At 40.6% G+C, this 27,233-nt stretch overlaps 1 protein-coding gene across 1 annotated transcript in view; it reads left to right on the forward strand.

The window, feature by feature from the left end:
* Nucleotides 1–15,438, forward strand: part of LOC131679679 (uncharacterized) — a 31,939-nt gene extending 16,501 nt beyond the window's left edge. The window contains exon 2 of the mRNA XM_058960414.1: nt 15,347–15,438. Within this exon, the coding sequence (XP_058816397.1) occupies nt 15,347–15,438 (92 nt within the window). The remainder of the gene's footprint in view (nt 1–15,346) is intronic.
* Nucleotides 15,439–27,233: the final 11,795 nt, after the last annotated feature.

Raw genomic sequence — 27,233 nt, forward strand, 5'->3', positions numbered from 1 at the left:
GTCAATTTATACGAAAGTATTATTTAAACTATATACTTAATAGAGATCACGGATATATACACCCAAAACGCGAACCGCATGAATTACATGCGAATAAGCATGAATCTAATGAGAATTTTGCATTGTAACTGGTATAATGCATATAAAGCGATATTGGTCCGGGACAAAAATGCATTAAGGCGATTACACCACAGAAACTTACACAAACCCACAGTTGGGAATGTATTAGTGAATTTAACGATATCGGAGTATTAGTATTAAAATGACTCCGCACTAATACACATGTAAAGGACATTTCCACTCGGATACATGTGCGCTCTGAAAATACTAATACACGCTCAAGGACCAGTTTCCATTTCGTCTGTCTACTGATCACATGCTGCATATTGGAGAGAACAGTTTATAGCAACATCAAATTGGTGGCGTGTGGGTGATGATTTTGTTTTGCTAATATGTTGAGCTTTCGGCGTTCTCTAAACCCTAAATTTACCAGCGATATGCGACTTCTAGCCACTAGATAAGTTCATAAATAATGATCAATGATTATTTAAGCGCACTATACGCAGGAGAAAGTTACCTATATGGGAACATTGGGTTAACAAATTAATTCAACATTTGTCGGATAGAAGCCGTCCGCCAATCATTTCTGGCATTCCTCATATCAACAGTACTTTCAGGTGATATCATATCAGTATTTCGCAGTAAAAGTATCTAAATCTAAAGTATCATAAACTATAAGGGCAGTGATGACATGGTTTCGCACTTTTGAGCAGCAGTACTCATTTCAGTTTGTATTATTTCCCTAACATGCGAATCCAGCGCACATCATCGCCCTGGGCAACGATCATCGCAAATCAATCTGAGCACAAATCATTTTCTTCCACTCTTCTCTGAAGCACAGAATGAGAGAGCGATGATTTTACTGCAAAAACCATTCGCTATGGGAAAATAACAACGCGTATATCACACACTCTCGTGAACGTAAACTGTTCACGCGTTTAGTGTGGTTGGAATTGAGCTGTTCGCAGCCAAAACAGCGTAACTGTGTATGAAGACAGAAGTTCTTACACACACCACAAAGGTATTCATGTATAGAATACACCACCTTTTTGGCAGACTTAGCAAGCAAAACCAACTAATACTTTTACATGTGGGCAGATAATATGGTAGCGTGTATTCTCAATCAATTTATTTCATCATGAATCAAGCGGTGTTGGTATAATGCCGTAGCTATGCTTGGTCTACAATGCGAAGAAAGCATGGTTCTAATTCGGAATATGCACGAAAGGATGTAATGCCTTTTTTGCATTGGGAAATTGTTTTGGGTGTACTTACTACATTAAAATGCTCAGTAGGTTATTGGGAAATCATTTCCTTAGATGAAGTTTCGACAACAGACCTTCCATGCTTGCATTTTGCTGCATTTTCGGTAGCACATAGCTCTGATGTTAAAAAATGGCATTTTCAAGTTGATTAGTGAAACATCCATTGACAGTTTCTGTCTAACTGGAGTAATACATCTTTTTCGACGTAAACGAAAAGTCACTATCTCTAACTTGGTTGGTTACTCTAATTCAACCATTTTGAATTTTTAACACAGAACATTAGAATGACAATAAGTCGTTTTCTCTACAAATGGAAAAATGATATTCATGATTTCGTTGTTTTACTGTAATCATTGCGAATTGAAATCGATTTTAAACCCCGAGAAAGATTTGTTTACTATCTGTCACTTGAGATTTTTTACCCCTGTTGTTTGTGCATCGGTGCAAAAATCGTAACGTTGGTTAAATCAGAGGGAAGAAATTTGCTTGCAGTGGTTGTTTTTCAACAAGTTGTTAAGCTGCGTGGAAAGCCAATAAATTTTAAACACGAAACTTGTCAATAAAATAATTCACTATCTCTTCAAATATTGTTGCTCTGTGATTTTATTACCAACTGCAATCATTTTTTACATTTATATGAAGTTAAACAATATTCAGTTAGCATAATGACGGATAAAATAATTAATTGCTTAGTAAATATTTATTACGCACAGAGACGATGTCGTACAAAACTAGATATGAACATAGCTTAAATGCATTTTCTGACAACTAATAGAACCAAAGAACCAAAATTTTTGGCTTCAAGACAAATGTATGTCGATGACAGCCATGCCACCGAGGTGACTAAAACTCAACCACTGCGGTGCTACTCCGAAACCAGGCTGCATTTTTCTAATGATTATTGTATCTTACTGATTCCATTCGAATCATCACATTATGAATAAAATTAACGATATTTTGTTTTCGTCAACAAATGGAAATAAAAACTAAAAATTTTTAAAATTTTGTTTGTTTTCGCGTACACAAAAAACTTTTCAAAAGTTGTTTAAATTATCATGAATATCCCCTCGAAAAGAACTAAAATTGAAAAATAATCAACAAATTAATATACAATCCAAGTTTGTAGAAAATACTCTACGTTAAATATTTCGACTCCTGTACATTCAACTCGGAACAGTGCCAGTGTATTGTTCCCTGCGATCCTCCCAACACACTAAAACCGAAATCCTTAGTCATGCTTCCAAACATATTTCCCTAAATTGATTTCTGTGTTATTGTCGTGTAGGACGAACTTACGAAAACCGGAACGATTGCATCCCACATCGCAAAGATCCATAAGGAGTATCGCTACGTTCGTTCTGCTGACGCAGCCAGCAGTGAAAGGAACAGTGAACAGAGCTCATATCCTTGGTTGATTTTGACTGTTGAATGCCTCCCACAAGGATGCTCGTTTCTGTTCACAATTGATGGAACGGGACTGCAGCCCGGTTGACGATTGGAAATGTGGAAACCTCGAAGCACTATCAACTTGAGAAAGCCAAGCTCCATGCACCATCCCGTGAATTCAAACCATCGAGTGGCAGTTGATTGTCGGTGGCAATGACGAGCAGCAGTGGTGTTGCAGTTGCTGGTTTGGTTGCCGATGGCCGGATCCTGCGGGTGGAAGCGCAACGAGTAACAAAAACCCCCTGTCGTGCTGCAGCAGGAAGTCCAATCAGCGTTAGTTTAAATATTGTGCTCCCGTGAAGCGAGCGCATCTTTGGTGAGAACCATCAGGATATCCGATGGTTCTCGTATATTCAGGAATTTGATGCGCCTGAGTGCGGGAGCCGGCATATACTGATGTAGTTTTCCGGTCCAACTGCGTTCGATTTTTCCAATAGACTACCGTATTTCTTTCCGCTCTATGGAGTACACAAGATAGGTATAGTTAGAGCGGCTGTGCGAATCTTTTGACTTGGTAATTGCATTTTTTGCTGTTATGCAAGGAGATCTAGAATATGGTGTTTTCGTCTAAATCATAACAATAGAGATTCAATGTTTTTTTGTTCAATGTAGCATATATCATCTGAACGTGTATGCATAGCCTGCTATGCATTATGGAAAGTCTGAATTTCATTTGCATTTCATATTTTCTTTGAAAATGTTTTCGTATGTTTTCCGAACTCAATCAAATTTTCATTAATTTGAATATGCAATTGGTTTTAGCTTTAATAATAATATTAGCTTGTTTCATTGGACGGATATTGTTTTATTGATTATAGAAGGTAGCTATCGTAAAAATTGCAATAGATGAGCTTTCCGCAATCATCCTTTAATCATCGAAAATTACAAATCACGCTTTGCGAATGATTACATATTGTTTTACTGTATGGTCTAATATGAGCGACCGAAATTAAAAGTCGCAAGAACAGAAAATGCTTTCTTAAACTCGTTTCAAATATATTAGAATATAAAAATCGGATAAACGCTAAAAAAACTATCCGGTTCTTACAAAGGGGTCAAAATATTATTAATTGTGATGACTTGAGATAGTTACTATGAATTTTTGAAAAGTTCTTATTGCAAGCAATTAATAACTAATAATAACTAATAAACTAAAAATTCTATAAATATGTTCTCTACAAGAAAGGCAATAGTACATCGACAATTACAATTTACTACTTCTGATCTGGCAGGCAATTTTTTAGATACGGAGAAACAGTACAGCATCTATTTTCTTGATCTGACGTCTTGCAACTATTGCCAGCTCTGTGGCATCACGGAAATTTATGATATTTTAGGTTCAAATGAAAGTATATTTAAAACTGGCTCCGCCCTGGTGGCTCAGAGGATAAAGCCTCATAAATCACTCGCCGTAGCACTAGCTCTGCATTTGTCTTCTATATTGAGAATCGGCAGCGAAGTCGGTCGAAACAGAAAGTAAAGTTACGCTACGAAATATAATATTAAGGCATTGCTTTGCTTTTTTACTTTAACGTTTTCTGTTCACACGATTTGTTCGGCAATATTGTCACACAAGTGAGAACATTCATGTATTTGTCTATTCAAATATTCCGATTCTTTTACAGATCCTAAATTTCTTATGAAATAGATACTTTTATATCACTGTACTTACGAATTAAAAATGTCTGGCCTCATCAAAATAACTACCCAACCCCCGAAACAAATCATCGGGTGCGTAAATGCATCTGCTTTTCTGCTCTCAAACTGTGAGCGAAAAGTTCCCAAATGATTCGTTAGTGTTCAACCAATCTCATACTACGGTTATAGTCCTGATGATTACCCGTTTGAACATAACCAGCCATAGAGTCATAGTTTGGAGAAATGAGTAAGGCACAATTGTACCACCAGGTTTTTTCATAAAATTTTCAGGTCAAAAGCTATTTATGGAAGCGGAACAAAACAAAATGCAGCGCAGCAATATTAAGATTGCGTGTGAAGGGTGGAGAGAATGTAATGTGTCGATGAAAGGGAATCTTTGTCGGCTTCGTAAGCAATATGATACTATTCCAAGTAGATACCAACAAAGTCTGAGTGCACGCTGCTCTGAAAATCTAGCGAAAACGTCTTAGAGCACCTGCGGCTGCTCGTTTGGTTAGCCATTTGCGTGACTCCTGGAGGGTTAAATTACTGCAATTGAATTCAATTTCTGTGAAACGTTGGCCATGATTTTAACATTTGCATATAAACGGCAACTTTGTAGTTCCTTCTGACATTTGGATTTGTTATGATGATTTCAGTTACACTTTCTAACTCAATTCGTCAATTTCTTAAACAAGTATATTCACACTAATCCGCTCAGTAATTAATTCGTTTTTTGAATTAAAATAAATAATAAACTCCTGATTTTTTTCCATAATCACCAATAAGATAAGAACAGATGCCGTTTTTTTTCAAAACGAAAGGGAGGATAAGAGGCCAATTCTGAAATACTTCAATAGAAATGTTGTAAGTCGACTCAAATTAATGACTTTTTTTCCCTATTTTTCATTCACAACTAACAAAAATAACGAGATACTACTTCGGATAAATGAATTCAAACACTCAAAAACATTCGTTTTCGAGCGCTCGGTCGAGACACAAGTGTTTTGTTGCCAGTCCGTGCAGTGTATAGAGAAAAAAAATAGTGCTAATCCACGTTGAAGATTATCTTGCGCACTCTCCGCCTCGTCGAGGTTTCAGTATTTTTTCCCTTCTTTTGTGTTTCTGTTTATGAGTACCGTTAGCCGGCCAGTGACCAGTGAAGCAGTGTTCTTCTGGTAAGCCGTCTGGTTACCGTTATATGTAAGCTAAGTATTATTTTACGTTTTCCCTTCTTGGTATTATTTTACGTTTCCCCTTCTTGGTTCTCCTACTAACGTACCCGTGCAAAAATGACTTCCGCTGACGGCGGTTTATCTCAAGGTTGAGATGGACGTCGAAACGAAATCGGCCCTCCCGGTTCAATCTAAGCTCGGCCACCGGGCCCTTCGTGATATTCTTCCGGACCAAAGACAAAAAAGTGTTTGAATCTGTTGCAGATTTCTTGAGTTCTGACGGATCGGTATTCGACCGCGACAGAAATAACGAAAATTCGCCCTGATAAGCTTCAGGTCATGGTAAACAGTTTAAATCAGGCAAATGATATTGCTGGCTACGGGCCTTTTACGAAGGAGTACAGAGTGTATATTCCAGCTAACAGGGTTGAAGTCAGTGGGGTCGTTCCCGATTCGAGTGTGAGTTGCGAGGACCTATTGAAACATGGGACTGGTTATTTCAAAGATCCCATGCATACGCCAGTGAAGATACTGAATTGCAAACGTTTGCATTCAGCATTAGTCGCAGCTGACGGGAAAAAACTACCCTGTCTTTGACAAGGTTCGTCTACCTGTTCTAACTGAACTAATTGCAAACAATTCTCGACAAACATGTCAAATGGTCCTAAGTGCAAATGAGAGCCTCTCTTTGTTTACTTTCTCTTTCGATTATTACGGAGTCATCTTAAAACTTTTCAATATTGTTTCAGGATATATCGAAAAACTCTGATTTCGACTAGCTTATTCTGCTATGAGTTGAGTAGCAAACGTATAAACTGCCGAGTTATTAGCTTAGCGAAAGAGAATGTAAAGAAAGAGAAACTGGCATTTGCACTTAGGACCATTTGACATGTTTGGCTAGAATTGGGACACACAGCCTCCCATTGTAGTAATAAGGTCCGTTGTGGGAAATGTGGAAGGGATGTCGAAAAGTGTCTCTACTGTTGGGGAAACCCATTTGATCTCCCGGCAAGTCCCGCGTACAAACAGCGCGAGGAGAACCTCAAGCGTTCCCTTCATGGACGCTCTAAGCGATCTTTTGCAGAAATGCTTAAGATAGCTACGCCGCCGGGCTTTTCGAACATCTATACCAACTTGTCTACTGACGAAGGTGACGTCGATAAACCGCAGGAGGAAACATCTTCTGCTGTGTCTAGACGTAATAGCAAAAGGAGGAACATTTCCTTTCACAAGTTTCGTCGTAAAGGCAAGAAGATTCATGGCCTCCCTAAAATAACTACTCAAGGAAGTACTGGTGCAAAACCGAAGCAAGTCGCTCCCGGTCTCAGAAATCTGAGCTCAGAAAAGGAGTTCTCAACACTTCCAGGAACATCAAAAACCCCAAGTGTTCCAATATCTCACCCAGAGAAAGAAACCAGCTGGTTTAATAAATTTCTCTGACATTGTGGACCGTATTTTTACAGCACTAAATATTTCTGGCTCTCTTAAAAGCATCTTGATAAGCTTTCTCCCACCGGCGTAAAACATTTTTGATGCAGTTCAATGCGACATGGCCCCTCCTTTCAGCGATTGTATTCTTCGATGGCTAATTCATCGAACGAGGTCACGGATTTAATCACTATTCTACAGTGGAAGAAGCATTATCCCGAAAATCGATTCCTTTAAAATCTCACTAAACAACACTAAAGTACTTTTGCAGAACGAAAAATGCTATTCTTTCAATCGAATCGACCTTCCATCGACACCAAGCATTTATTTTGTCGCTTGCCAAACCAGAACTAAAGGCAAAGATCTTTGCATCGCCTCCAAATGATTTCCCTTTTGAGCCAAAGTAATCCACCGATAACTTTGCGATATTGGGGAACCCCTCCCCGCACTGAGGCCAGTTTTAGGTGACTTCAACTCTCACGGTACGGTATGGGATTTCATATGACCTCACACTCAATATTGATTGGAAGAGCTACGCGTCGGCAATATCCGGAAAAGTAGTGTCGACACAAAAGCTTCCTCCGGAGCAAAAGTGCGGGTTCCTAACAGGCTTGATTCTCGATACCGCGATTCAAGTTCAGACTAAACGCGTACCAGACGCGAACTCCCGCGCGCGTCCCCCCAACCCATGGTGGGACAAAGAGTGCTCAAACGTGTACGCGGAGAAGGTCACCGCGTATAAGACCTTCCGAGACGCCGGGCTATCATACAGTTACCGACAGTACGCGATGACAGAAACGCACATGAAGAGTATGATGAAACCCAAAAAACGTAGCTACTGGCGCCGGATCGTCAACGGGCTAACGAGAGAAACATCGATTTGGGGCACGGCCCGGCGCTTACGAAACCGAAACAGTACTAACGAGAGCGTGGAATATTCTAACCGTTAGATATTCGATTTTTCCAAGAAGGTTTGTCCGGATTTCGCCCCGGCACAGAAGATCTATTGCGCCCCGTCCCCTCACGATAACGCGAACGAAACACTTTCTATGGTGGAGTTCTCGCTTGTTCCCTTGTCATGAAACAATAAAGCCCCAGGGCCAGACGGAATCAAATTTAACTTGTTAAAGAATCTGCCTGACTCAGCCAAGAGATGTTTGTTGAATTTATTTAAGAAGTTTCTTAAGGGTAATATTGTCCCTCATGACTGGAGGCAAGTGAGGGTCATCGCCATTCAAAAACCAGGAAAACCAGCCTCTGACCACAACTCGTATCGACCGATTGCGATGCTGTTCTGTATCCGAAAGCTGTTCGAGAAAATGATCTTGTTTTTTTCGTCGTTTTCGTCGACAATTGGGTTGAAGCAAATGGCTTACTGTCAGATACACAATTTAGTTTCCGCAAAGGCAAAGGGACGATTGTTTTGCGTTGCTCTCCATAGAAATTCAAATGGCTTATGCTAGCAAAGAGTAGATGGCATCAGTCTTCTTGGATATTAAGGGAGCTTTTGACTCAGTTTCAATTAATATTCTGTCCGAGAAGCTGCCGCTGCCGATTTGCAAGGACCTATTGCAGGATACTTTGGACAATTTGTCTGCTTGGGCTCTTCAGCTGGGTATCGAGTTCTCCACGGAGAAAACTGAATTGGTTGTCTTTTCTAGGAAGCGTGAGCCGGCGCAACTCTAGCTTCTATTAATGGGTGTAACGATCAATCAGGTTTCCACATTCAAATATCTCGGGGTCTGGTTCAACTCTAAAGGTACCTGGGGATGTCACATTAGGTATCTGAAACAGAAATGCCAACAAAGGATCAATTTTCTCCGAACAATAACTGGAACATGGTGGGGGTCCACCCAGGAAACCTGATCAGGTCATACCAAACAACGATATTGTCCGTGATGGAGTACGGGTGTTTCTGTTTCCGCTCCGCTGTGAACGTACACTTCATCAAACTGCTCTGCCTTAGGTTGCATGCACTCGACCCATACGATGAGACTCGAAATGCTGGCGGGCGTCCCCCCGCTTAAAAATCGATTTTGGGAACTGTCATATCGATTACTCATCCGATGCGATATTTTGAACCCGTTGGTGATTGAAAACTTCGAGAGGCTCGTCGAGCTTAATTCTCAAACCCGATTTATGTCCTTGTACTTCGACTACATGGCACAGAGCATCAATCCTTCTTCGTACAATCCCAACCGTGTCCGTTTTCTAGATACTTCTGATTCTACTGTGTTCTTCGACACATCCATGAAAAAAGAGATTCGTGGAATCCCGGATCATATACGCCCTCTGGTGATCCCCAATATATTTTATGATAAATTCCGAGAAGTCGACTGTGACAAAATGTTCTACAATGACGGATCAAATCTCGATGGGTCCACTGGCTTCGGTATCTTCAATAATACTATCACCGCTTCATTTAAGCTCAATGATCCCGCTTCAGTTTACGTCGCAGAATTAGCTGCTATTTAGTACCCCGTTGGCATCATCGAGACTCTGCCCACAGATTACCACTTCATCATTTCGGACACCCTCAGCTCTATCGAGGCTCTTCGTGCGGTGAAGCTTGAAAAGCAATTCCCGTATTTCCTGGGGAAGATACGGGAGTCTCTGAGCAAGTTATCTGAAAAATCTTACCAGATTACCTCTGTTTGGGTCCCCTCTCATTGCTCTATTCCGGGTAATGAAAAGGCCGACTCTTTAGCAAAGGTGGGCGCATTAGAAGTTGACATCTACGAAAGACCAATTCGCTTCAACGAATTTGTCAGTATTTATCATCAGAGGACACTCGACAGTTGGCTAAACTCGTGGAGCAATGGGGAACTTGGACGATGGTTACATTCAATTATCCCGAAGGTATCAACGAAACCTTGGTTCAGGGGGGTGGATGTGGGTTGGGATTTCATACGTGTAATGTCCCGGCTTATGTCCAACCACTACACATTTGATGGGCATTTGCGGCGTATGGGGCTCACGGAGAGTAGTCGGTGTGCTTGTAATGAAGGTTATCACGACATCGATCACGTTGTCTAGGCGTGCGCTGGGTATTGTGGCGCTGATCACGCGGGTCCGAGGTAGACCACCCGATGTTCCAGTTCGGGATATAAGTCGCGATTTTCCCTATATGTCTCTCATCTACCTTTTTATTAAATCAACAAATATCCTAATCTAGCCCATATCCTTTTTTTCGACTGAGATAGCCATTCTGAATTTGAACAGAGGAGAAGCTAGGGGTGTACGGAGGAGAACCCCCCTACTCCATCACTGAATACACTCCCCAAAACTACTTTTCCAAACTATGCTATATTATATCTCCAAAGACTTAATTAGGCTAAGTTGTTTAGTTTTAGTAAAATCTCAAAATTCCTGCTGAATCATCTCACACGTCATTTCAGGAAGGTGAAACCCTTCTCTAATAAGTGGGCTATAAAACTAGAAATGCTATTTGGAGTACCTTCCCCTATTGAGGTGGCGAAATAGCCCAACTGTCAACCCTGTAGTGTAGTATCCTGTCCATTATCTCAAAAGCATTACCGATCAAACCACTCCAATTGTGAAACGTGCTTTTTCCGATAATTCCTATATAATTCCGGTCGTTCCAGAATGATTTCCATCGACGGTCTGAATGAAATATATTTGCTGGACGTTGCAATGAGTGCTAAAAATAACTTTACCATTCGCGTAAGAAAAATCCAACATAAAAAGTTGAATAATCCGCGGGGCTTTCTACAGTTATTCTCCGCATACCATAATCTGAATTTACGCACCTCCCAAATCGCCTGCTCGTGCCGGCCAGCTTTATAGCCCATCATTTTGCTCGCAAGTATTCTGGAAACGTCAGTACGAACAACCGGAACCATTTCTTATATTAAACCCTCCTGTCTTCGTTCCCCGAGCGAAGCCACCCCTCCCCCCACCCGAAACAGTGTGAGATCTTTGCTAAATAAATCTTCGAAATGAAAATACCGAGACAAGGAGGAAAAACTGTCGAAAGGCTGACGGACTGAAATTGCTTTCAAACCTCGGAAGGAAATTTATTGCGGCTTCATGTAATTGCACTTTTGCCGCCCAGTGAATCCACTTCGTCAGTCGGAGGAGAGCTATTGTGGGCAAGACGTTTTTAAACTATCAAACCCCAGTCCGTCGGTCACCTCGAGACCGCACTTCGCCAGTTATCACGAGAATCAGGGTGGCATAACGTGACTGTTGAGTTTACGATGAGCTAGGTTCGTTCGCAAATCCCAGCCAGTGGTTTGGTCTCTTTTGTAATCTTGCATCCTTTTTCGTCCTTTAGCAGCTGGGTAAGCTGGATGGATGGATGGAATGAGGTGGAAGTTACAATAATCGACGGCGTAGTTTGAAGAGTGACGGTGCTGATCTTTCATCCGTACTGGATGGGCCGGTACCTACTCCGAGCTGATTGGCGCTGCAAGTGCTGCACGTTTCAACAACTTTTAACTTCCCGTGCTCACTTTCGCTGTGTGAAGGTGAACATCAGGAACTTGCCGGCGCTTTGCCTCCGTCGGGTTACAAAGCGGATGATTGAGTCCTTAATGGAGTGAATCCGTTGTCGGTCGACCGATTGAAGCGACGGACGGGTTGGGGTGAGGGCTATGCTGCTACCAGTACCTGACATGAATCGGGTGCGCGCTCAATTTATACAAAAAAGGGATGAAAGGGTGCGAATAATCGATGTCTCGCAGTAACTGCTGGAGCGTGAATTGTAATGGTTATTTGGAGGAAAATTACGGGCGGTGGTGCTGTACCTGTTGGTGGGTTTGAGAGCGCAGACAACGACACTTTGCTTGAAATGGCCGATTTGCGTGAACTGTCGCAACGGTTAACGGTTGTGAACAGCGAGGTCATAAAACTTCACGGAAAATTAAGTCGAAACAATTACTTTCATAATCCAGTACTAAAGATAGATGAATAGCTTCGGTACTTTGGACGCGAGTTTCAACATGGCAGCTGAAACTGTAAAGGACATTAAACATTACTATGTATTTTCCATTTAGAAAATATGTATTAACCAATGTTCGCCGTACGGACTGACATCTGACCGCTGTAAGTGTCCTTGTCAACTTGAAATATAACCTTGTATTTGTTATACTTGATCGAAAATTGCCAAAACCAGGATCAACTTTAACATTTTGAATCGGAATACACCTTCATTCTGACATTTCAATAAGTCGGTGCAGACATCCTCGGAATATCGATCACTCATCTCCATTATGTTCAACTTAAGTTTACCGGGTCTCGGTATAGGAGCAATACACTTCTTACCCAAATTTCTTACAATGTGATCTTTCACCAATTTGATGTTTTGACCTGCTGCACAATCCACAATAATCGAACCATCTTTAACGTTTCTAAAGTCAATGTCTTGTGTTCTTTGATCCAATTTATTATTTAATTCTTTTCTCGCATCGTCATTCGGTTGTAACGACTCGACTGGTTTATTCAGTATGACCGGTTGAGCGTAAAAATTGGCGGCAAACCTCGACATCTATCTGTCGGCTCGTTGTGGAGGCTAGCTCAACCGCCAAGAACTACAACGAGCAGATCGCGGCGAATCGAGAAGCTGAATGGCTCCTGGTATCATGATGAAAATAGGAGTTCAGGAGTTTTGTAGTCCTTGACTGACGGCGAATATGGACTGGAGGGTGTGCAAGAAGTATCCCCATAGTGACCATCAGACGATTCGCTACCGCATCGGCTAATGGAACCCAGTTGCAGCACGGAGAAGAACGACCAGCGTGCTAAAGTGGAAGACGAAAGTCTTTAACAAATACCTCTTGGTTTCGTCACTTCGGCGAACAGCGGAATCAAGTACGTTGATGCGTCTGCTCTAAAAAAAGGATTGTGACGTTACAATGCAACGAAAACTGGAGCCATGCAGTGGACGGCGTGCAGCTTATTGGTTAAATGAGTAGCTCAGTACGCTACACGCTGCTTGTCTTAGAGCCAGAAGGCGGGCTCAGAGAGCAATATCGGAGAGTGAGAGAGGAGCGCAAGCGACATTTCGAGAAGCTAAGGACGCTTTAAAATAAGAGACCAAGCTTAGCAAGCCAGTTTGCCATAAGTAGCTGTGCTGAGAAGTAGACGCCAATCCTTGAGGGACGCATACTGAGTCATCCCGTCGGTACCAACTGAAATATGCCCAGGTAAGCTAAAGATAATAATCGTTGAGGCTCTCTTTCCGAAGCACGATCCACCTACCTGGTCACCGACACCGTACGGCGAAGAAGAAGGAGGCAACACAGCCGAGTGGCAAGCGACAAACGACGAGCTCAAAGAAACGTCGATGTGACCAAAATCAAATAAAACGCTCGGTCCGAGTTGAATACCGACCGTGGCGCTGAAAGCTGCGATCCTGGCATATCTGGACATGTACCGGATGCTACTGCTGAAGTCTTTAGATGATGACAATTTCCCCCGAAATGAGGAAGGTACCGAAGCCAAAGTCAGTGAAGTTACCGGGCCATCCAGCCTCGTATAGACCAATGCCGCAGCGTTGCACAGAAGAATGAGCCAGATCTGGAAGAGTTACTTCCAGAGTACAGTACTGCTGTACCAGACGACCAAAGAGCAGAAGGCAATGCGAGTCGCTGCGGGCGTTCCTCAGGGCTTCATTATCTGTCCTACTCTTTGTAACGGGATGTACGATGTGCTCTTAACACTGCGGCAGCCCGGAAAAGTGAAAATCGTGCGTTTCGTGGACAATGTGTCACTAACGGTGATGAGTGAGACACTTGAAGAAATGGAGGTGTCGGAGACGGAGACAGTAGATGCGAACGAGAGCTGGATGAACGGGTCTTGTAATGAGCTATTTGCAGCTTGACAAATAGCTCATTACAAGACGGATGTGTTGTTGGTCAGCAACTGCAAAACGGTTCAGCGGATACAGATCACCGTCGAAGGGCATTAGATTGCATCGAAGCGTGCACTGAATTAATTGGGAGTGATAATCGACGACTGGTTGAGCTTTAACAAACATGTTGATTATATCTGCGAAATGTCGGTCTTTTATGTAGTGTTTCGTCATCGATACTGCGTGTATGAATTGCGATGGCGTACCGGGGGCAGTACGCGTTATCACCGAGATGATCCCCATCTGCATCGCCCTGGTGGAGGATATCAAGTGCTACTATCAATGAAACGTCAGAAACGTGAGGAAGATGATGACAATCGATTCGATGGTGACGTGGCAGCAGGAATGGGACAATACAGAGAAAGGAAAGTAGACCTACCGTACTTTAGTCCAACAACAAAATATTCTATTTAAAAAGTTGAAGAATAATATTGTGAACATATCCTACGAAGACATGCTGGTTCTAAAATGACATCTAAGGCCTCAAATAGGTTTTGTCCCACCTTTTTTAGATTGGTCCCACTGTGTACCGGTTCTCGCCAAAAAGCGTTGGTACTAAGACCCCTAAGCACCGTCTTTACGCATGGGCACACTGGGGTAGGGCGAGGGGGCCCGCGAATTTGGGAGCCCCTGACTAAGGATGAATATATTAATACTAAAGCCTGTGTTCGAAAAAATAGACGCTCGCTAAGGCGTGAGTAAAAATGGTGGAAAAGATTCAGATCTTCAAAACATCTGGAACTGTCAATTGCTTGCGTTGTAGGATTTTAGCCACCAAAACACAGTATCTTCTAAGAACTTTTTGTACAATATTAATGTTGCTGCAATATTTTTGAAAAAATCAGTGTTTTGATAAATGCGGAACACTTATCAGGACGTCTAGTCAAGCGAAACAAGTCCATTAAATCCGGGATCGTCCCGTCTAATCCGGGACTTCCGGTCACTTTTTGCTACTCCCATTCGGCACATAAAAGCCAACGCGGAGTACCGTGTCAAATAAACATTCTGAATTAAAAAAAAGAAATAATTTATTATTCTTCCACTAGAAACATCAGAAAACGCATCAACTTGAAATCAGCGAATAAACTGACACCATAGAATGAGTTTCATGCGAAAAAAAAGTAAACAAATGAATGGCCCTCGTCGGCGCGTTGTTGGTGAATGGAAATGTTTGCCGTGGGAAATTAATTTCATTTTCGCTTGTGTTTCCTCCTACTGAAGAGTGCTTCGAGCCAAGTGGTTCTATTCCGGATGCTCCCATTCGATTGTCACGTGGCTCAAGTTTTCCGCTGAAAAGCATATTTCTCTCTCTCTCTCTCCCACGTTGGCGGCATCGAACGAACTTTGGCGTGTGGCTGCTGGCGGAAAATCAACTGACGGATATAACGCGGAAAATATTTGCATTCCCAACATCAGCCAGCAACAGTTTCTTACGTGTTCATGTGTTTTCTTGCAAGCAGCACATCTTGAGTTCGCGGAAAACAGCGGAACTTCCGGTGCCGATAAAGAAAGGCTGTTGCTGCTGCTGCTGCTGATACTGTTGCTGAAGTGACTAAAAGTTGAGTATGATTAATGAGTGACTGTCGCTTCGGCATGAAATTTCTTCACTCTTTTTCGCTATTTGGTGTATCTTTTGCCTTCATTATTTTTTGGCATAGAAAACGCGCAGGATGAGCGTACAGTTTGGAAAGCGTCATTTATAAAAAAGTTCTACCCAAAACTGGCGCTTAGCTCGTCTTGTTATAGCGTAACATTTTTCACAGCTGTATCATTCCAGACGCTGAGTGACAGATGCAATAATTTCATGTTAATTAAAATTAACGATGGATTGTCGTTTATAAATGAGGAGCTCCTGGCAGTTAGGCAAACATCACGTTGTTTTAGGCTCGTGCTCAAGAGTAATTTTTGTGTTGTGATAACTGAATTGTATGATTACATATGTTTTTATTGTTCCTTGTAAAAATGTGGCGATTACATGGGCCTTCAATTTGTTTGTTCTTTGCCTTGGATTTTATACAGAACGATTGTAGGATTGGGTGTTACAATCGTACGACCACTAGGAATCCTTACTAAATGGGGTTCAGAAACACGAAAAGTGCAATTGGGCTAGTGCGCGATACTTGAAAAATTAGTGAAGCTATTGATCCAGAAAATTTTCAAAATTTATTTATTTATTTTATTTAAAAATAAATATAAAATAACATAAACAGGACTCTAGAAGCTGTCCTACTGGAACAGCTAGGTTCTTGGAAGAGTTCCCCGTCAGAATCACACACTACAATTGCAGACGAGACGGGAAATGGCACCCACTAAAACACACTGCTTAAGGCAAATTGAAGGGGCTCGTGTTTCTGAATGTGATATTCATTGTTCGGTTCCCATATGTGTGGGCGTAGGGACTTCACAATCGCGTGTATCATCACAAAGGGCTCAAGCGTTTACACGTTGACGTGTTCGATCGCGCGTGCGTTTGTATTTCGCGTTTGCTAACGTATATGTAACTTCGAGTGTATAAATTATTATTTATAACCGTGTGTCCTTTCGCATATTCGCGTGTGTTCTTGGATGATCGCGCGCGGACCACGAATCTAACACTTAATTTTCTTCTTAAGTTCTTCCATATCACTATAGTTTCCGGTCATGTATGGCCCTAAGTTGTTAGAACGAACGGTGAAGATATCCGAACGTGACCGATTCATAATCGCGTGAACACGGAGGTTTGTGGGTACCCGTTTGAGATCGTGTTTGCAACTTCGTAAGTACTAAAACTTTCACCTCATCGCCGGGGTGTTATCAAGTTTACGTGATCGTAGGTTTGCGTCACGAAGGGCTACAGCGTTCGTATGTCAACGTGTTTGTCGCGTACGTTCACGTGTATGTGGTTTCGAGCGTATAAATTCGATTTTAAAACGGCCTGGTCATTCACATATTCGCTTGTGTTCTTGGATGGTAACGAGGACCGTCATTCTGATATTTAGTTTGCGGTGTACGGTTCAGATTCTGACAGGCAGTGAGTTAGCTCATATCACTAGAGTCCCCGGTCAAGTAGCCCTGGAACGTGTTGTCTACCGGATACTTACGGTAGTGACCGATTCTTGATGGTGCGAGCGCGGATGTTTGTAGTTCCACGATTGAGACAGCGTTTGAAAATTTATAAGTGCTAAGACGCTCACCTTTACACCGGCATGTTATCATGCTTGCAAGTTCGCGGGTATAGGTTGCGTGGATGTGACTTCGTGTGTATAAATTTGATTCTATAACCATTCGCTTATTCGCTTGTTTTAGATGATTGCGCGCAGGCTTGTTATTTGCTCACACAATGTGCCACAAAGAGCGAAATACACCGATTAAAAAAAGCAGCACAAAAACACTGCGATGTGCAGAACGACCGCACAAAGAGAATCTTGAAAAGCAGGCAGGAAGGCGAATCAAACTACAATTCAGATAAAGTTTAATCGGAAGAACGTTTTAAAAATGTTTTTTGGTTGCCTTCTTTACTTACGTGCGCGTGGGACCAAGATATACACTAAAGAGCTTCTTTATTTCTACTCTTTGTGGCGTGCAGCCATGGAGTAGAATACACGTGTGGGAGCAACACGCATCGGAGCGAAGAGGTTTATTGTGAAAGAGAAGAGCGGTGGTTCGCATGAAAAGCGCAAAGAGCTTTTGTTATTCTTCTCTTTATTTGCTCTGAGGTGCATAACATCCCTGATTGCGCGGACCGTGAATCTGATACTAAATTTTCAGTATACGGTTCAGATGCTAGAAGGTAATGGGTTCTCCCATATTGTTGGTGTCCCCGGTCATTTCGCCATGGAACGTGATGTGTATGGGATATGAGCGTCAGTTTTGTTTGGTTCACCTGAAGGCCTTTAACCAATGCCATTAGGGCCGAGGATAGTGTCTTCCGGACGTAACTGGGCGAAGGTGTACGTGGATGATCGCGAAGGATTCGAGCGTTTGTATGTTAACGTTTTTGTCGTGTGTACTAGCGTGAATGTAACTTTGCGAGTATAATTTTTTACAAGTGTGTGGCCATTCACATATTCGCGTGCTCCTGAATGATCGTGCGCGGACCGTGAATTTGATACTTAGTTTTTAGTGCGTGGTTCAGATGCTAGAAGAGAGTGAGTTCTCCCATTTTACTAGAGTTCCCAGTCATGTCGCCATGGAATGTGTTGTCTAATGAATATGAGCGTCATTTTTTATTATTCCAACTGTAGGCATGTATATGTCTAGGCTACTAGGATCGAGGGTAGAAACTTCCGGACGTGATCAATTCATGATCGCGCAAGCGGTGGGTAATGCTTCAGGAATCAGTAGCGTCTGGCTCGTTCCCCGTATTGATCGATGATTTGTGGGTTAATGCTTGAGACTGTTTTTGTAAATTTATAAGTATCAACTACAATTATTACAACACAACAGCTAATAGGTTTTTATTTTAGCAATGAAAATGCTTTACTCTACTATATGGGGATGAGGCTAGGTGTAAAACTAAAATCTGATTTCTAAGAGCGTCACGAAAACATGGCATAATTTTAAACAACTGTAGCGCTGTTAATTGTTGATGGATCTGCGTCATTTAAATACTAATAGATTCAAAGAAGTCCAATTTAAAAATTGGTTGCAACTATAAATTGGTATTTCAACTGTACACTATTGAAAAATCCGTATTATTGTAAAAACATTGGGAAAATCTAAGAAAACAGACAAAGTTTTCGATTTCGTTTTGTTAATTTTTGATGGATTTTCATGATTCGAACACCAATCGATTCAGAAAATTGCCAGTAAAAAATTGTTATCAAATTTATCTGTGAATTTTATCAGCACACTCTTGAAAAATCCGCAAATTTGCAATAAATAGGGAAAACATTTACAATTTTTACAAATTTGCGCAAGACTTTCCATAACACGGACCTCATCTATACATTCATAAGCGTCCTACACAATTTATCGCTTGATATAAAAGGAATGTTTTTGACCGAATTCCTTCATTGCAATGCCTGCTCTGCCGGCAGAACCAGTTGGATTATCGCTATTGTTGCTTGTAGGATACCGTAAACCGGGGTGACATTGATCACTTTTCGAAGTAATCATTGCATATTTTTAGACGCAACACATTTTTTTTCAAGTTTAATATTTTTAAAACATGTACTGATATAAGGAGAACAAGATTGGATGGTTTTACCTAAAATTGTCCGCTTACAGCTATTTTTCCAAAAATGATTTCAAGTTGATGTCCGTTTTCGTATTCTGGGGTGACTTTGATAACCTGCACACCCACATTATGTTATTGATGTCAATGTTTTTCATTCAAATGTTTGTTTAAACTAATTCTGGAAACATACTCATTGTTAAATAGATGTTAATTGGTATTATACAAAGTATTCAATGTACTGTAAAATTCGAGTAACCAAAATTCGTATAATTTGTGTCCAACTAGAATAAAAGATTCTGAAAACCTGTAAAACTGCTAAAATTGTTTTATTTCAGTGCTTTATCAATGCACAAAATGTTTCATCCATTTTAGCACGTTGGAATATTGAACAATAAAAAAAAGTTGCGAGTTTTAGCTTAAAAAAATTTGAAATAATTGCCAACTAGTTTCACATAAAATTGTATTTAAAATAAACAAACTCTTAAAAGTAAATTTGGTCCATCCCACTCTAAAGGAAAATAAATTCTCGTTTGTAATTTATTACTCTTGCTCAAATCTGAGATTTATTTGTTTTATAAAAAATAGCCACTTTATGAAGCTTCATAAAAATAAGGTAAAGGCAAATTTCGGTTTTTTGTAGTTTTTGTACCCAAAAACCGAACAAAATACTCAAAAAGTATAACAAACCAATATTTCACAAGTTTAGAGTAAAAATCATTTCAAACTAAAATGATTCGCTAGACTATTCTGGTTTAATAAGCGATCTACGAAAAAAGTTTCGAGTGATCAAAGTCACCCCGATGATCAAAGTCACCCCGGTTTACGGTAACTGTTCTTTCGTTTGATTACGAGCTACGGAAGGGGGACGTTTGTTTGTGCGCTGGAAGGATTTTGTTCGCAGCTTCAAACAACAATGGCGGAACAGAAGCGAGATGGCCAATTGCTGGTTTATGCCGTGCGTATAAGCCGTGCAGGCAAGGTTCAAATCGTTCCATAGGATTCTCGTCACGTATCCCAAAATATAGTTATTAGCAAACCGTCTTTATTAGGAAGAATACATAATGGAAAAATGAATTCAATTAGATAATTTCTTTTATTAACTTGTATTAAGTTTGTGCTTGGTAATTCTGTACCTTTACCAGTGAATCATAATATATGCAAATATTCAAAATAATCTACCAACCCGATAGTTTTTCTAAACCTTTAAGGAAATCAATGAATGTGGCAACCCTGCCATTCAGCGAAAGCCACACCAAAAGGAAAATTTTAATTTGTCGTACAAAAGGATCCGTCTGCACGAAAAAGTTAACAAAAGAGATCGCCTTGTGTTACATAGTGCTCATTTGACATGAACTGCGAAAGAGAAATGTTCGTCTGTGTGTATGCAGCAGAAACGAATCGCCGGCGCGACAAGGTTCGAATTGTTTCAAAGAATTCTCGTCCCGCATCCCAAAACATAGTTATTAGCAAACTGTCCTTATTAGGACGAATATATAATGGAAAAAAAATTATTTGCGCCTTTAAGGGTTAATAATGCTGCATTTTCAATGTAACCACGGTCGTGTTTTGTACACAACCATTTATTTTTTTAGTTTTTTTATTGATTAATTGACTAGCCTGTGCACGATGAGTATCAAAAATCGTATCTGTGGTTCACTAGGAGGTTGAGAGCAGTCTATTATCTTTCTTCTGACTAAACCAGCCTAGAAACCGCGTGTTATCCGGCGGACTGAAGTATCTAAGCCAAAAATTGATTCACTGAGTTCCAGATCCCACGTCTTAAGAGGTGACTGAAAACAGGAGTTCTCGAGTCGAAGTGTTTCTCCATGACGAGGACTGAATAGCTGGCATGATTAAGATATGCCATTCGCGCACGGAGTGTTGTGGGTATTATCCTCGCTGGGTTAAGCGAAATTCTGACACAGTGGACGTTTGTTTCTTCGCAAATCGTGGGATTCAAATGATCTTCAGCATAAACGTACAGTAACTATGAATCTATCCCACCTTTTGCAGGAAAAATAAGCTTCCATAGATTCAAGAACCGTATTTCCCTGAAGTAAACTTCTATATTGGAAAGCTACTTAACCACATCTTTGTAGCTTACAACAAATTGCATGATAAATCCACGTGAAATGCCTCGTGCATGTATACTTGTGAATAGTGCCATCTACGCATATCTTCTATCCGACCTCACAACTCGTGATATTTGTGCTGGCACAGTCAATATGACTGTTAATAACATAAACAGAAAATACGTCTATTGTTCAGCATAATGAAACCTGGGTTGAACCATATTGTGGCAGAAATGGGTTTCCATTCATAATCGCCAATAATGCTAATACCCGCAACATAATTTGAGGTAGCTCAGATATCATTTCGAGAGGCACCGAATCGATGGACTTTTTAAGTAACACAAATTTACATATAGGGGAGACCGAAGAGGGTTGAAGCAATTTTTTGTTTTGACGTAGGACTACTTCTTTGTTTTCGATATGGGGGTGCACTTTGCAAAATCTACAAAAATGGTATGTAGCGAAAAGTGGTCCAATTTTAAACGCATATAATTCAGCCATCTCACAATAAATTTTCAAATTTTTTGCGCATGCCGCCCCGAAATACTTCTAAGAAAAGGGTTTCAATAGATAAACCTAAAGATTTTTGATATCATGGCATTAAAAATTTAAATAATGTGCAACCTAGTTAAAATTTCGCGCATTTACACACAGAAGATAGCGTTTCCCAAGTCCGGCACGACAGATTTGTGTGCCTAGCGCGCTACGCTTCTATGAATGACGTCTTCATCGACTATTTAAAGAACTAATTTGGCCGGACAAGCTCAGTTGCCTGTTGAATGGCAGGCGGACTACTAGACTACTAGGCAGATCACTACACTGTGCGTCTTCACAACCAGTGTAGCTGAGTTTGAAATCCATTACACTGGCTGTGGAGGTACGCTACCCAGTGCCGTTCAACACGCAACTAAGCTTAACCGTTCAAATACTATGCTTTTTTATGTTTCCAGCACACTTTTATGTACAATCTCGAACACAATTATTCGTACACAAAATCGCTTGTACATTCGAGCTCCATTTGCAAACACGGTTAACATAGTGTCGTGGTACTTTTCGCTCTACCCATCATCATCAGCGTTGACTCATTTTGCTTAGTGCGCTTGGGTTCAATGTTTGAGGCGAATGTTTAGGTATATCTAATTTGTTCGCAGGGTTACCATATTCACAGTTTTTCTGTAATGTAATAGATTTTTTCACAGATGGAAGATTTTTGGCATTTTGATGAAAATTTCACAGATTTTTGTAAATCAGTGAGTACAAACACAAAAGAGAGCATAATATTTGAACGGACAAGCTTAGTCGCGTGTTGGACGGAACTTGATAGCGTACCTCCACAGCAAGTGTAACGGACTTCTAACTCAGCTACGCTGGCTGTGAAACCACACAGCACAGTGATCTGCTCCGTCTGTCGTTCAACAGGCAACTGAGCTTGTCCGGCCAAATTCGTTCTTTAAATAGTCGATGAAGACGTCTTTCATAGAGGCGTAGCGCGTTAGGTACACAAAGCGCTATCTTCTGTGTGTAAATGCGCGAAATTTTGAGTAGGTTGCACATTATTTAAATTTTTAATGCATGATATCAAAGATTTTTAGGTTTATCTATTGGAATCTATTCTTAGAAGTATTTCGGGGCGATATGCGTAAAAAAATTTGAAAATTTATCGTGAGATGGCTGAATTATATAGTTTAAAATTGGACCACTTTTCGCTACATACCATTTTTGTAGAATTTGCAAAGTGCACCCCCATATTGAAAACAAAGACGTAGTCCTACGTCAAAAAAGTTTGATCCGATTATCCGGGGAAGGATTTTTTTGATTTCCCTGGATAATCGAGTCCGACCTATAGTCGCGTCCCACACAATGTTCCCTTATATTTACTATCTAGTGGTCATCTGAATCTACAAAATCGCTTTTATCCACCTAAGAGTATTACTAGAGATATACTGACCCTTTACTGCCTAATATAAAACTATCTGTGAATCGCATATTTCTTCGAAAAGTATCCTTCATTGGTTGAACCGACAAAAACGCAACTGCATATGCAATGTGATCAATGTTAAGAACTAGAGATGGGCGAAACAGTTCACTTCGAAGAACCATTCCCGACTGAACAGTTCTATAAAAAGAACTAGTTCAGATGAACCGTTCTTCCGTTCAGCTGATATTTTACTTGTATCTAGCGAATGTCTCTCAAAACATTCGATTCTTGGAGAGGAACCAAACAGATGCTGCCCAAACTATTATCTGTATGCTTAACAAGTTCATCAAGGGTGGCGATTTCTTCATTATGTATAACTAGAGAAATAGAGAATGAGATGATTCGTTCGCTTATGAGTCGTTCTTCGCCGGTTTTATTCTGGGAGAGCACAGAGAGCGGTTTGTGGGACGGCAAGTCAGTTCATTTTCATTCGTTCGCGTAAAAATCGGTCCGAGAAATTCGCTAAACGGCTTTGGGTCATATTCAGTTCATTCGCTTTGAAGAGAATTGAGAACTACCGTTCTTTTAAAAAGAACTTCCGTTCGCTCATTCTCTTCAAAGAACCAGTTCACTTCAACCGTTCGCGAACGAATTGCCCATCTCTATTAAGAACTCTGTTTGCCCAAGCATCACCGTGATTGTATTCTAATGCAGAATAAACAACCATTATACTAAACTTTGCACGAGTGAAATCCATCGTCATACGCGTTGATTTCCCCATGGCTTTGCCGTTTTGTTCCAACCTGTGGATGCCAGGATTCCTCCCACGATTACGATAACATCTTTTTTTTTGTTTCCTCGGCAGCATGCTGCCTTGGTGTGTGGAATATACAGCAGCTCCAGCTCAGTTAGAAGGTAATAACAAAATTATAATGGAATGCTATTTTCGCAACAATTTTCTTCGCAGATTAGTATTTTGTTTAGTAGTTTTAATAAGTAAAATGTACATCAAGTTTCTACTTGCGATAAATTTTGACTTCATTTTGCTATGATATCCTTATCGGGAAACCTTAGATTCGTGCTTATGTAGACAACGTTTTATTTGCACACAACTATGACAAACCAGATGTTGCCATCTGCGCCACATACATTCCTACCAGGAATGACTGTTTTCTGGCGAATCCGGGACCGGGACCAGAAAGGCATCGAAGTGCTTGTTCGCATCCCACATCCGAACAGTAGCAGCAACAATCGGGCTTGCTTTGCATGGTTCGAGATTTATGGAATAGTTCGGAAGATGAAAAGCACATGTTTCGAAAATGTGTCTGCTGAGTATTCAAAGTACCCCAGGGAATACCTTCCCCATCCGAAAAGCTTGTCTTTGAAAAGTCTTGAAACGAGTTTCACTTGCGCTCTATCTCTCTCTCTAGCTAGACATGGTCCTAATTTTAGCAGAGACCATATGCTGTCACGGTCGAAGATATGGAACCGGGTTCGGAAGGGTGAATGTTGACATTATGCTACGCTACATTCCCTGGTACCTTTCTCGTACACATTTATGTTTCCCTTATCAACAGACCGGTGATTCTTGAAGCGAACCAAGCGTTACAAGCGTGCAAGTTGTGTTAGGTGTCAAAGTGGGATGGATATTAGTTTCGTCATGTACTTGTATGGCAAACGATGGTTAATGTGGCTCACATTGTAACTAGATGTTTAATCTCAGAGGAAAAGTGGATAACTAATCAACTGGCAGACAATGTCCTATAGTAAGCACAAAGCCGTCCAGACGATGTATTAATGTGCTCCAGACTAAATGGCCAAATGACAAAGTTCACTAGTATGAGCAACTGACAGAACGGAAATATTTTTTTTCGCCATCATCCGAAAAGCAGATGAAGCATGTAGCTAATATTATGCGTCAAGAAATATGTAGAATTTTGTTCATATTTTTTCCGGCCTGTTTGCAAGAGCCATAATTGTTATGGTTGGCACGAAATGAGCTACTTACTGAGCAAAAAGACGAATGGTCTGGATGAAAGCCTATCATTTATGTCCGCTCCTTGGCCCAAGCTAATGACAATGTAATGACCCAGATAAAAGTATTGCTTTCATATTCGCATCGCTGGCGCTGGCGAAATGCTTCCGTTGGGCCTTGGCGAGGACGACGATACTGTTGAGTAATAAAGTATTTGCCCCGGCAAAGTTGAAATATGTAGGCTCCCGTCACAAATGAAATGACTGATACCATTATAGCAACAGGTAAATATTTTTAGATTGAAGGCAAGGTCTGCGTAGCGGGCTGACAAAACATTTTGTAAGTCGAAAATTTCGACATAAAGGGTGCTCCACATCAAATTGCATCACGAATAAAACGCTGTAGAAAATTACCTAGTGGACCGATCCTTTTGAAACATTCAGACAAAATTTAACCTATTAGTAAACTTTTGGTATATTTATTTCATTCAACTTCAACACCATAACCGTACGGTTACGCTAACTCCACTCATTAGGTTCTGTACAACCAGGGCCGTCGAGAGCCGCGCCGGGCCCCGGGGTTCGAAGTGCTGACGGGCCGTACCATATATGACTTCTTATTTCAACATCGATTAGAGGAACTATACAAATGCAACCGTTTCAATTAAACTATTTTTTATGAAAATTGTTTATTTGATACGATTCAATTCGTTAGCTTACCAGAGTCGTCAGTATTTTAAATAAGTAATAGATGAAAAAAATAAAAATAATAGGAATATTTGTTTGTGGTTGGCCATTAGAATGACTTGCGTCCGATTTGCCATTGCAATTGGAAACCTTTTTTGCGACATTGCCATACAGTCCATATCGCCATCGTTCATGCTCCCTTGACGCACGTTAATGCTACCATCGTTAATGCTGCTCAGAATCCGAGCTTAGAAAAATTGACATCCCTTCGTGAGCTTGAAAGAGAAATAAAATTCTATTTATGCCCGCCGCGATGAATCGAAGGTTTGTTTGTTTTCCTCGTCCGTCCGCTCTGAGATCATCAAGCAAAAGTGCACCAGATATAGATTATGCAGTTCAGTTATGCTCGAAAATGTAAAAGAACTTCTGCCTTCAAACTGTCCACATAATTACAAATGAATGCTTTGGTTTGTGAATGAATTTATATTTCCTCTGCACTCAACCATTCGATTCTGCATAAAATTTCAGTCAGTTTGGAAGTGAATGAAATTTCGCACCACTGATGCTGCCTTGTTTCTTATTGTTGGTACATGTTGATGATTTTGAGGCACTGGATGCAGCTGTTGCAGTTGTCACTATGACCTGAACGAATTTTCTTTATTGGTTTCTGAACATGGTAAAATCGGTTTTGGAATCAGTTGTTACATTTGCGCCAACATTCAGAGAGAAAACATTCCGAATGCGATGAATGGGATCCAACAGCGAAGTCTGCTGTTAGAAAGACTGAGACAGAGAGTTGTGAGAGAAAGAGTTTCAACTTTTGGTGAATACTAATAGGTAGAATAAGTATCTAGTTCAATTCCCACATTTTTCTGCATTAAATGTGTACACTGGAACCTCTATTTACGGACCAAGCCAAGGGTTCGTAAATTGAATTAGTTCGTTTTTTGGGATTTAGATCGTAAAAAATTCGCTTCACATTCTTATCAAAATTCGTTGGTTGAGCAACATTATCGATAACCCTAACAATATGGGTATTTCCGGAACGGGCTTGACAAGTACACGATGAAAATGGATATTTGGCACTTTTTTGAAATCCAGCATGGAGACTTCCGATTGAACAATAATCTCGATAACCCTAACAATTTGAGAATTTTTGAAACGGGCTTAATGAGTAGATGATAGAAATGGTACCTTGGAGCTATTTCAAACAATATCTGTATAAACTATGAGAGTATTTTTAAGCGGGTTTGCCGAGTAGATGAGCGATGCCCTTTTGAAGGCCAATATAGCGTCTTCTGGTTCAGAGAAGTTTTCTATAATCATATCATCCGCATCACAAATCAATATACCTATATCTATTCTATGATTATCTTTTTTCGAAAATGTCAATATTTTAGGTTATAGAGATGTCTTAACTGGAATTTGCCATCTTGGTTTTCAAAGTGGCTTCATTCATTGATTTTCGTCATCTACTCGTCAACCCCATTCCGAAAATATCCAACTTTTATTAGTAACATTAGCTAAGAATATGATAA

This window comes from Topomyia yanbarensis, chromosome 2 (assembly GCF_030247195.1).
Source record: "Topomyia yanbarensis strain Yona2022 chromosome 2, ASM3024719v1, whole genome shotgun sequence".
Classification (NCBI taxonomy): domain Eukaryota; kingdom Metazoa; phylum Arthropoda; class Insecta; order Diptera; family Culicidae; genus Topomyia; species Topomyia yanbarensis.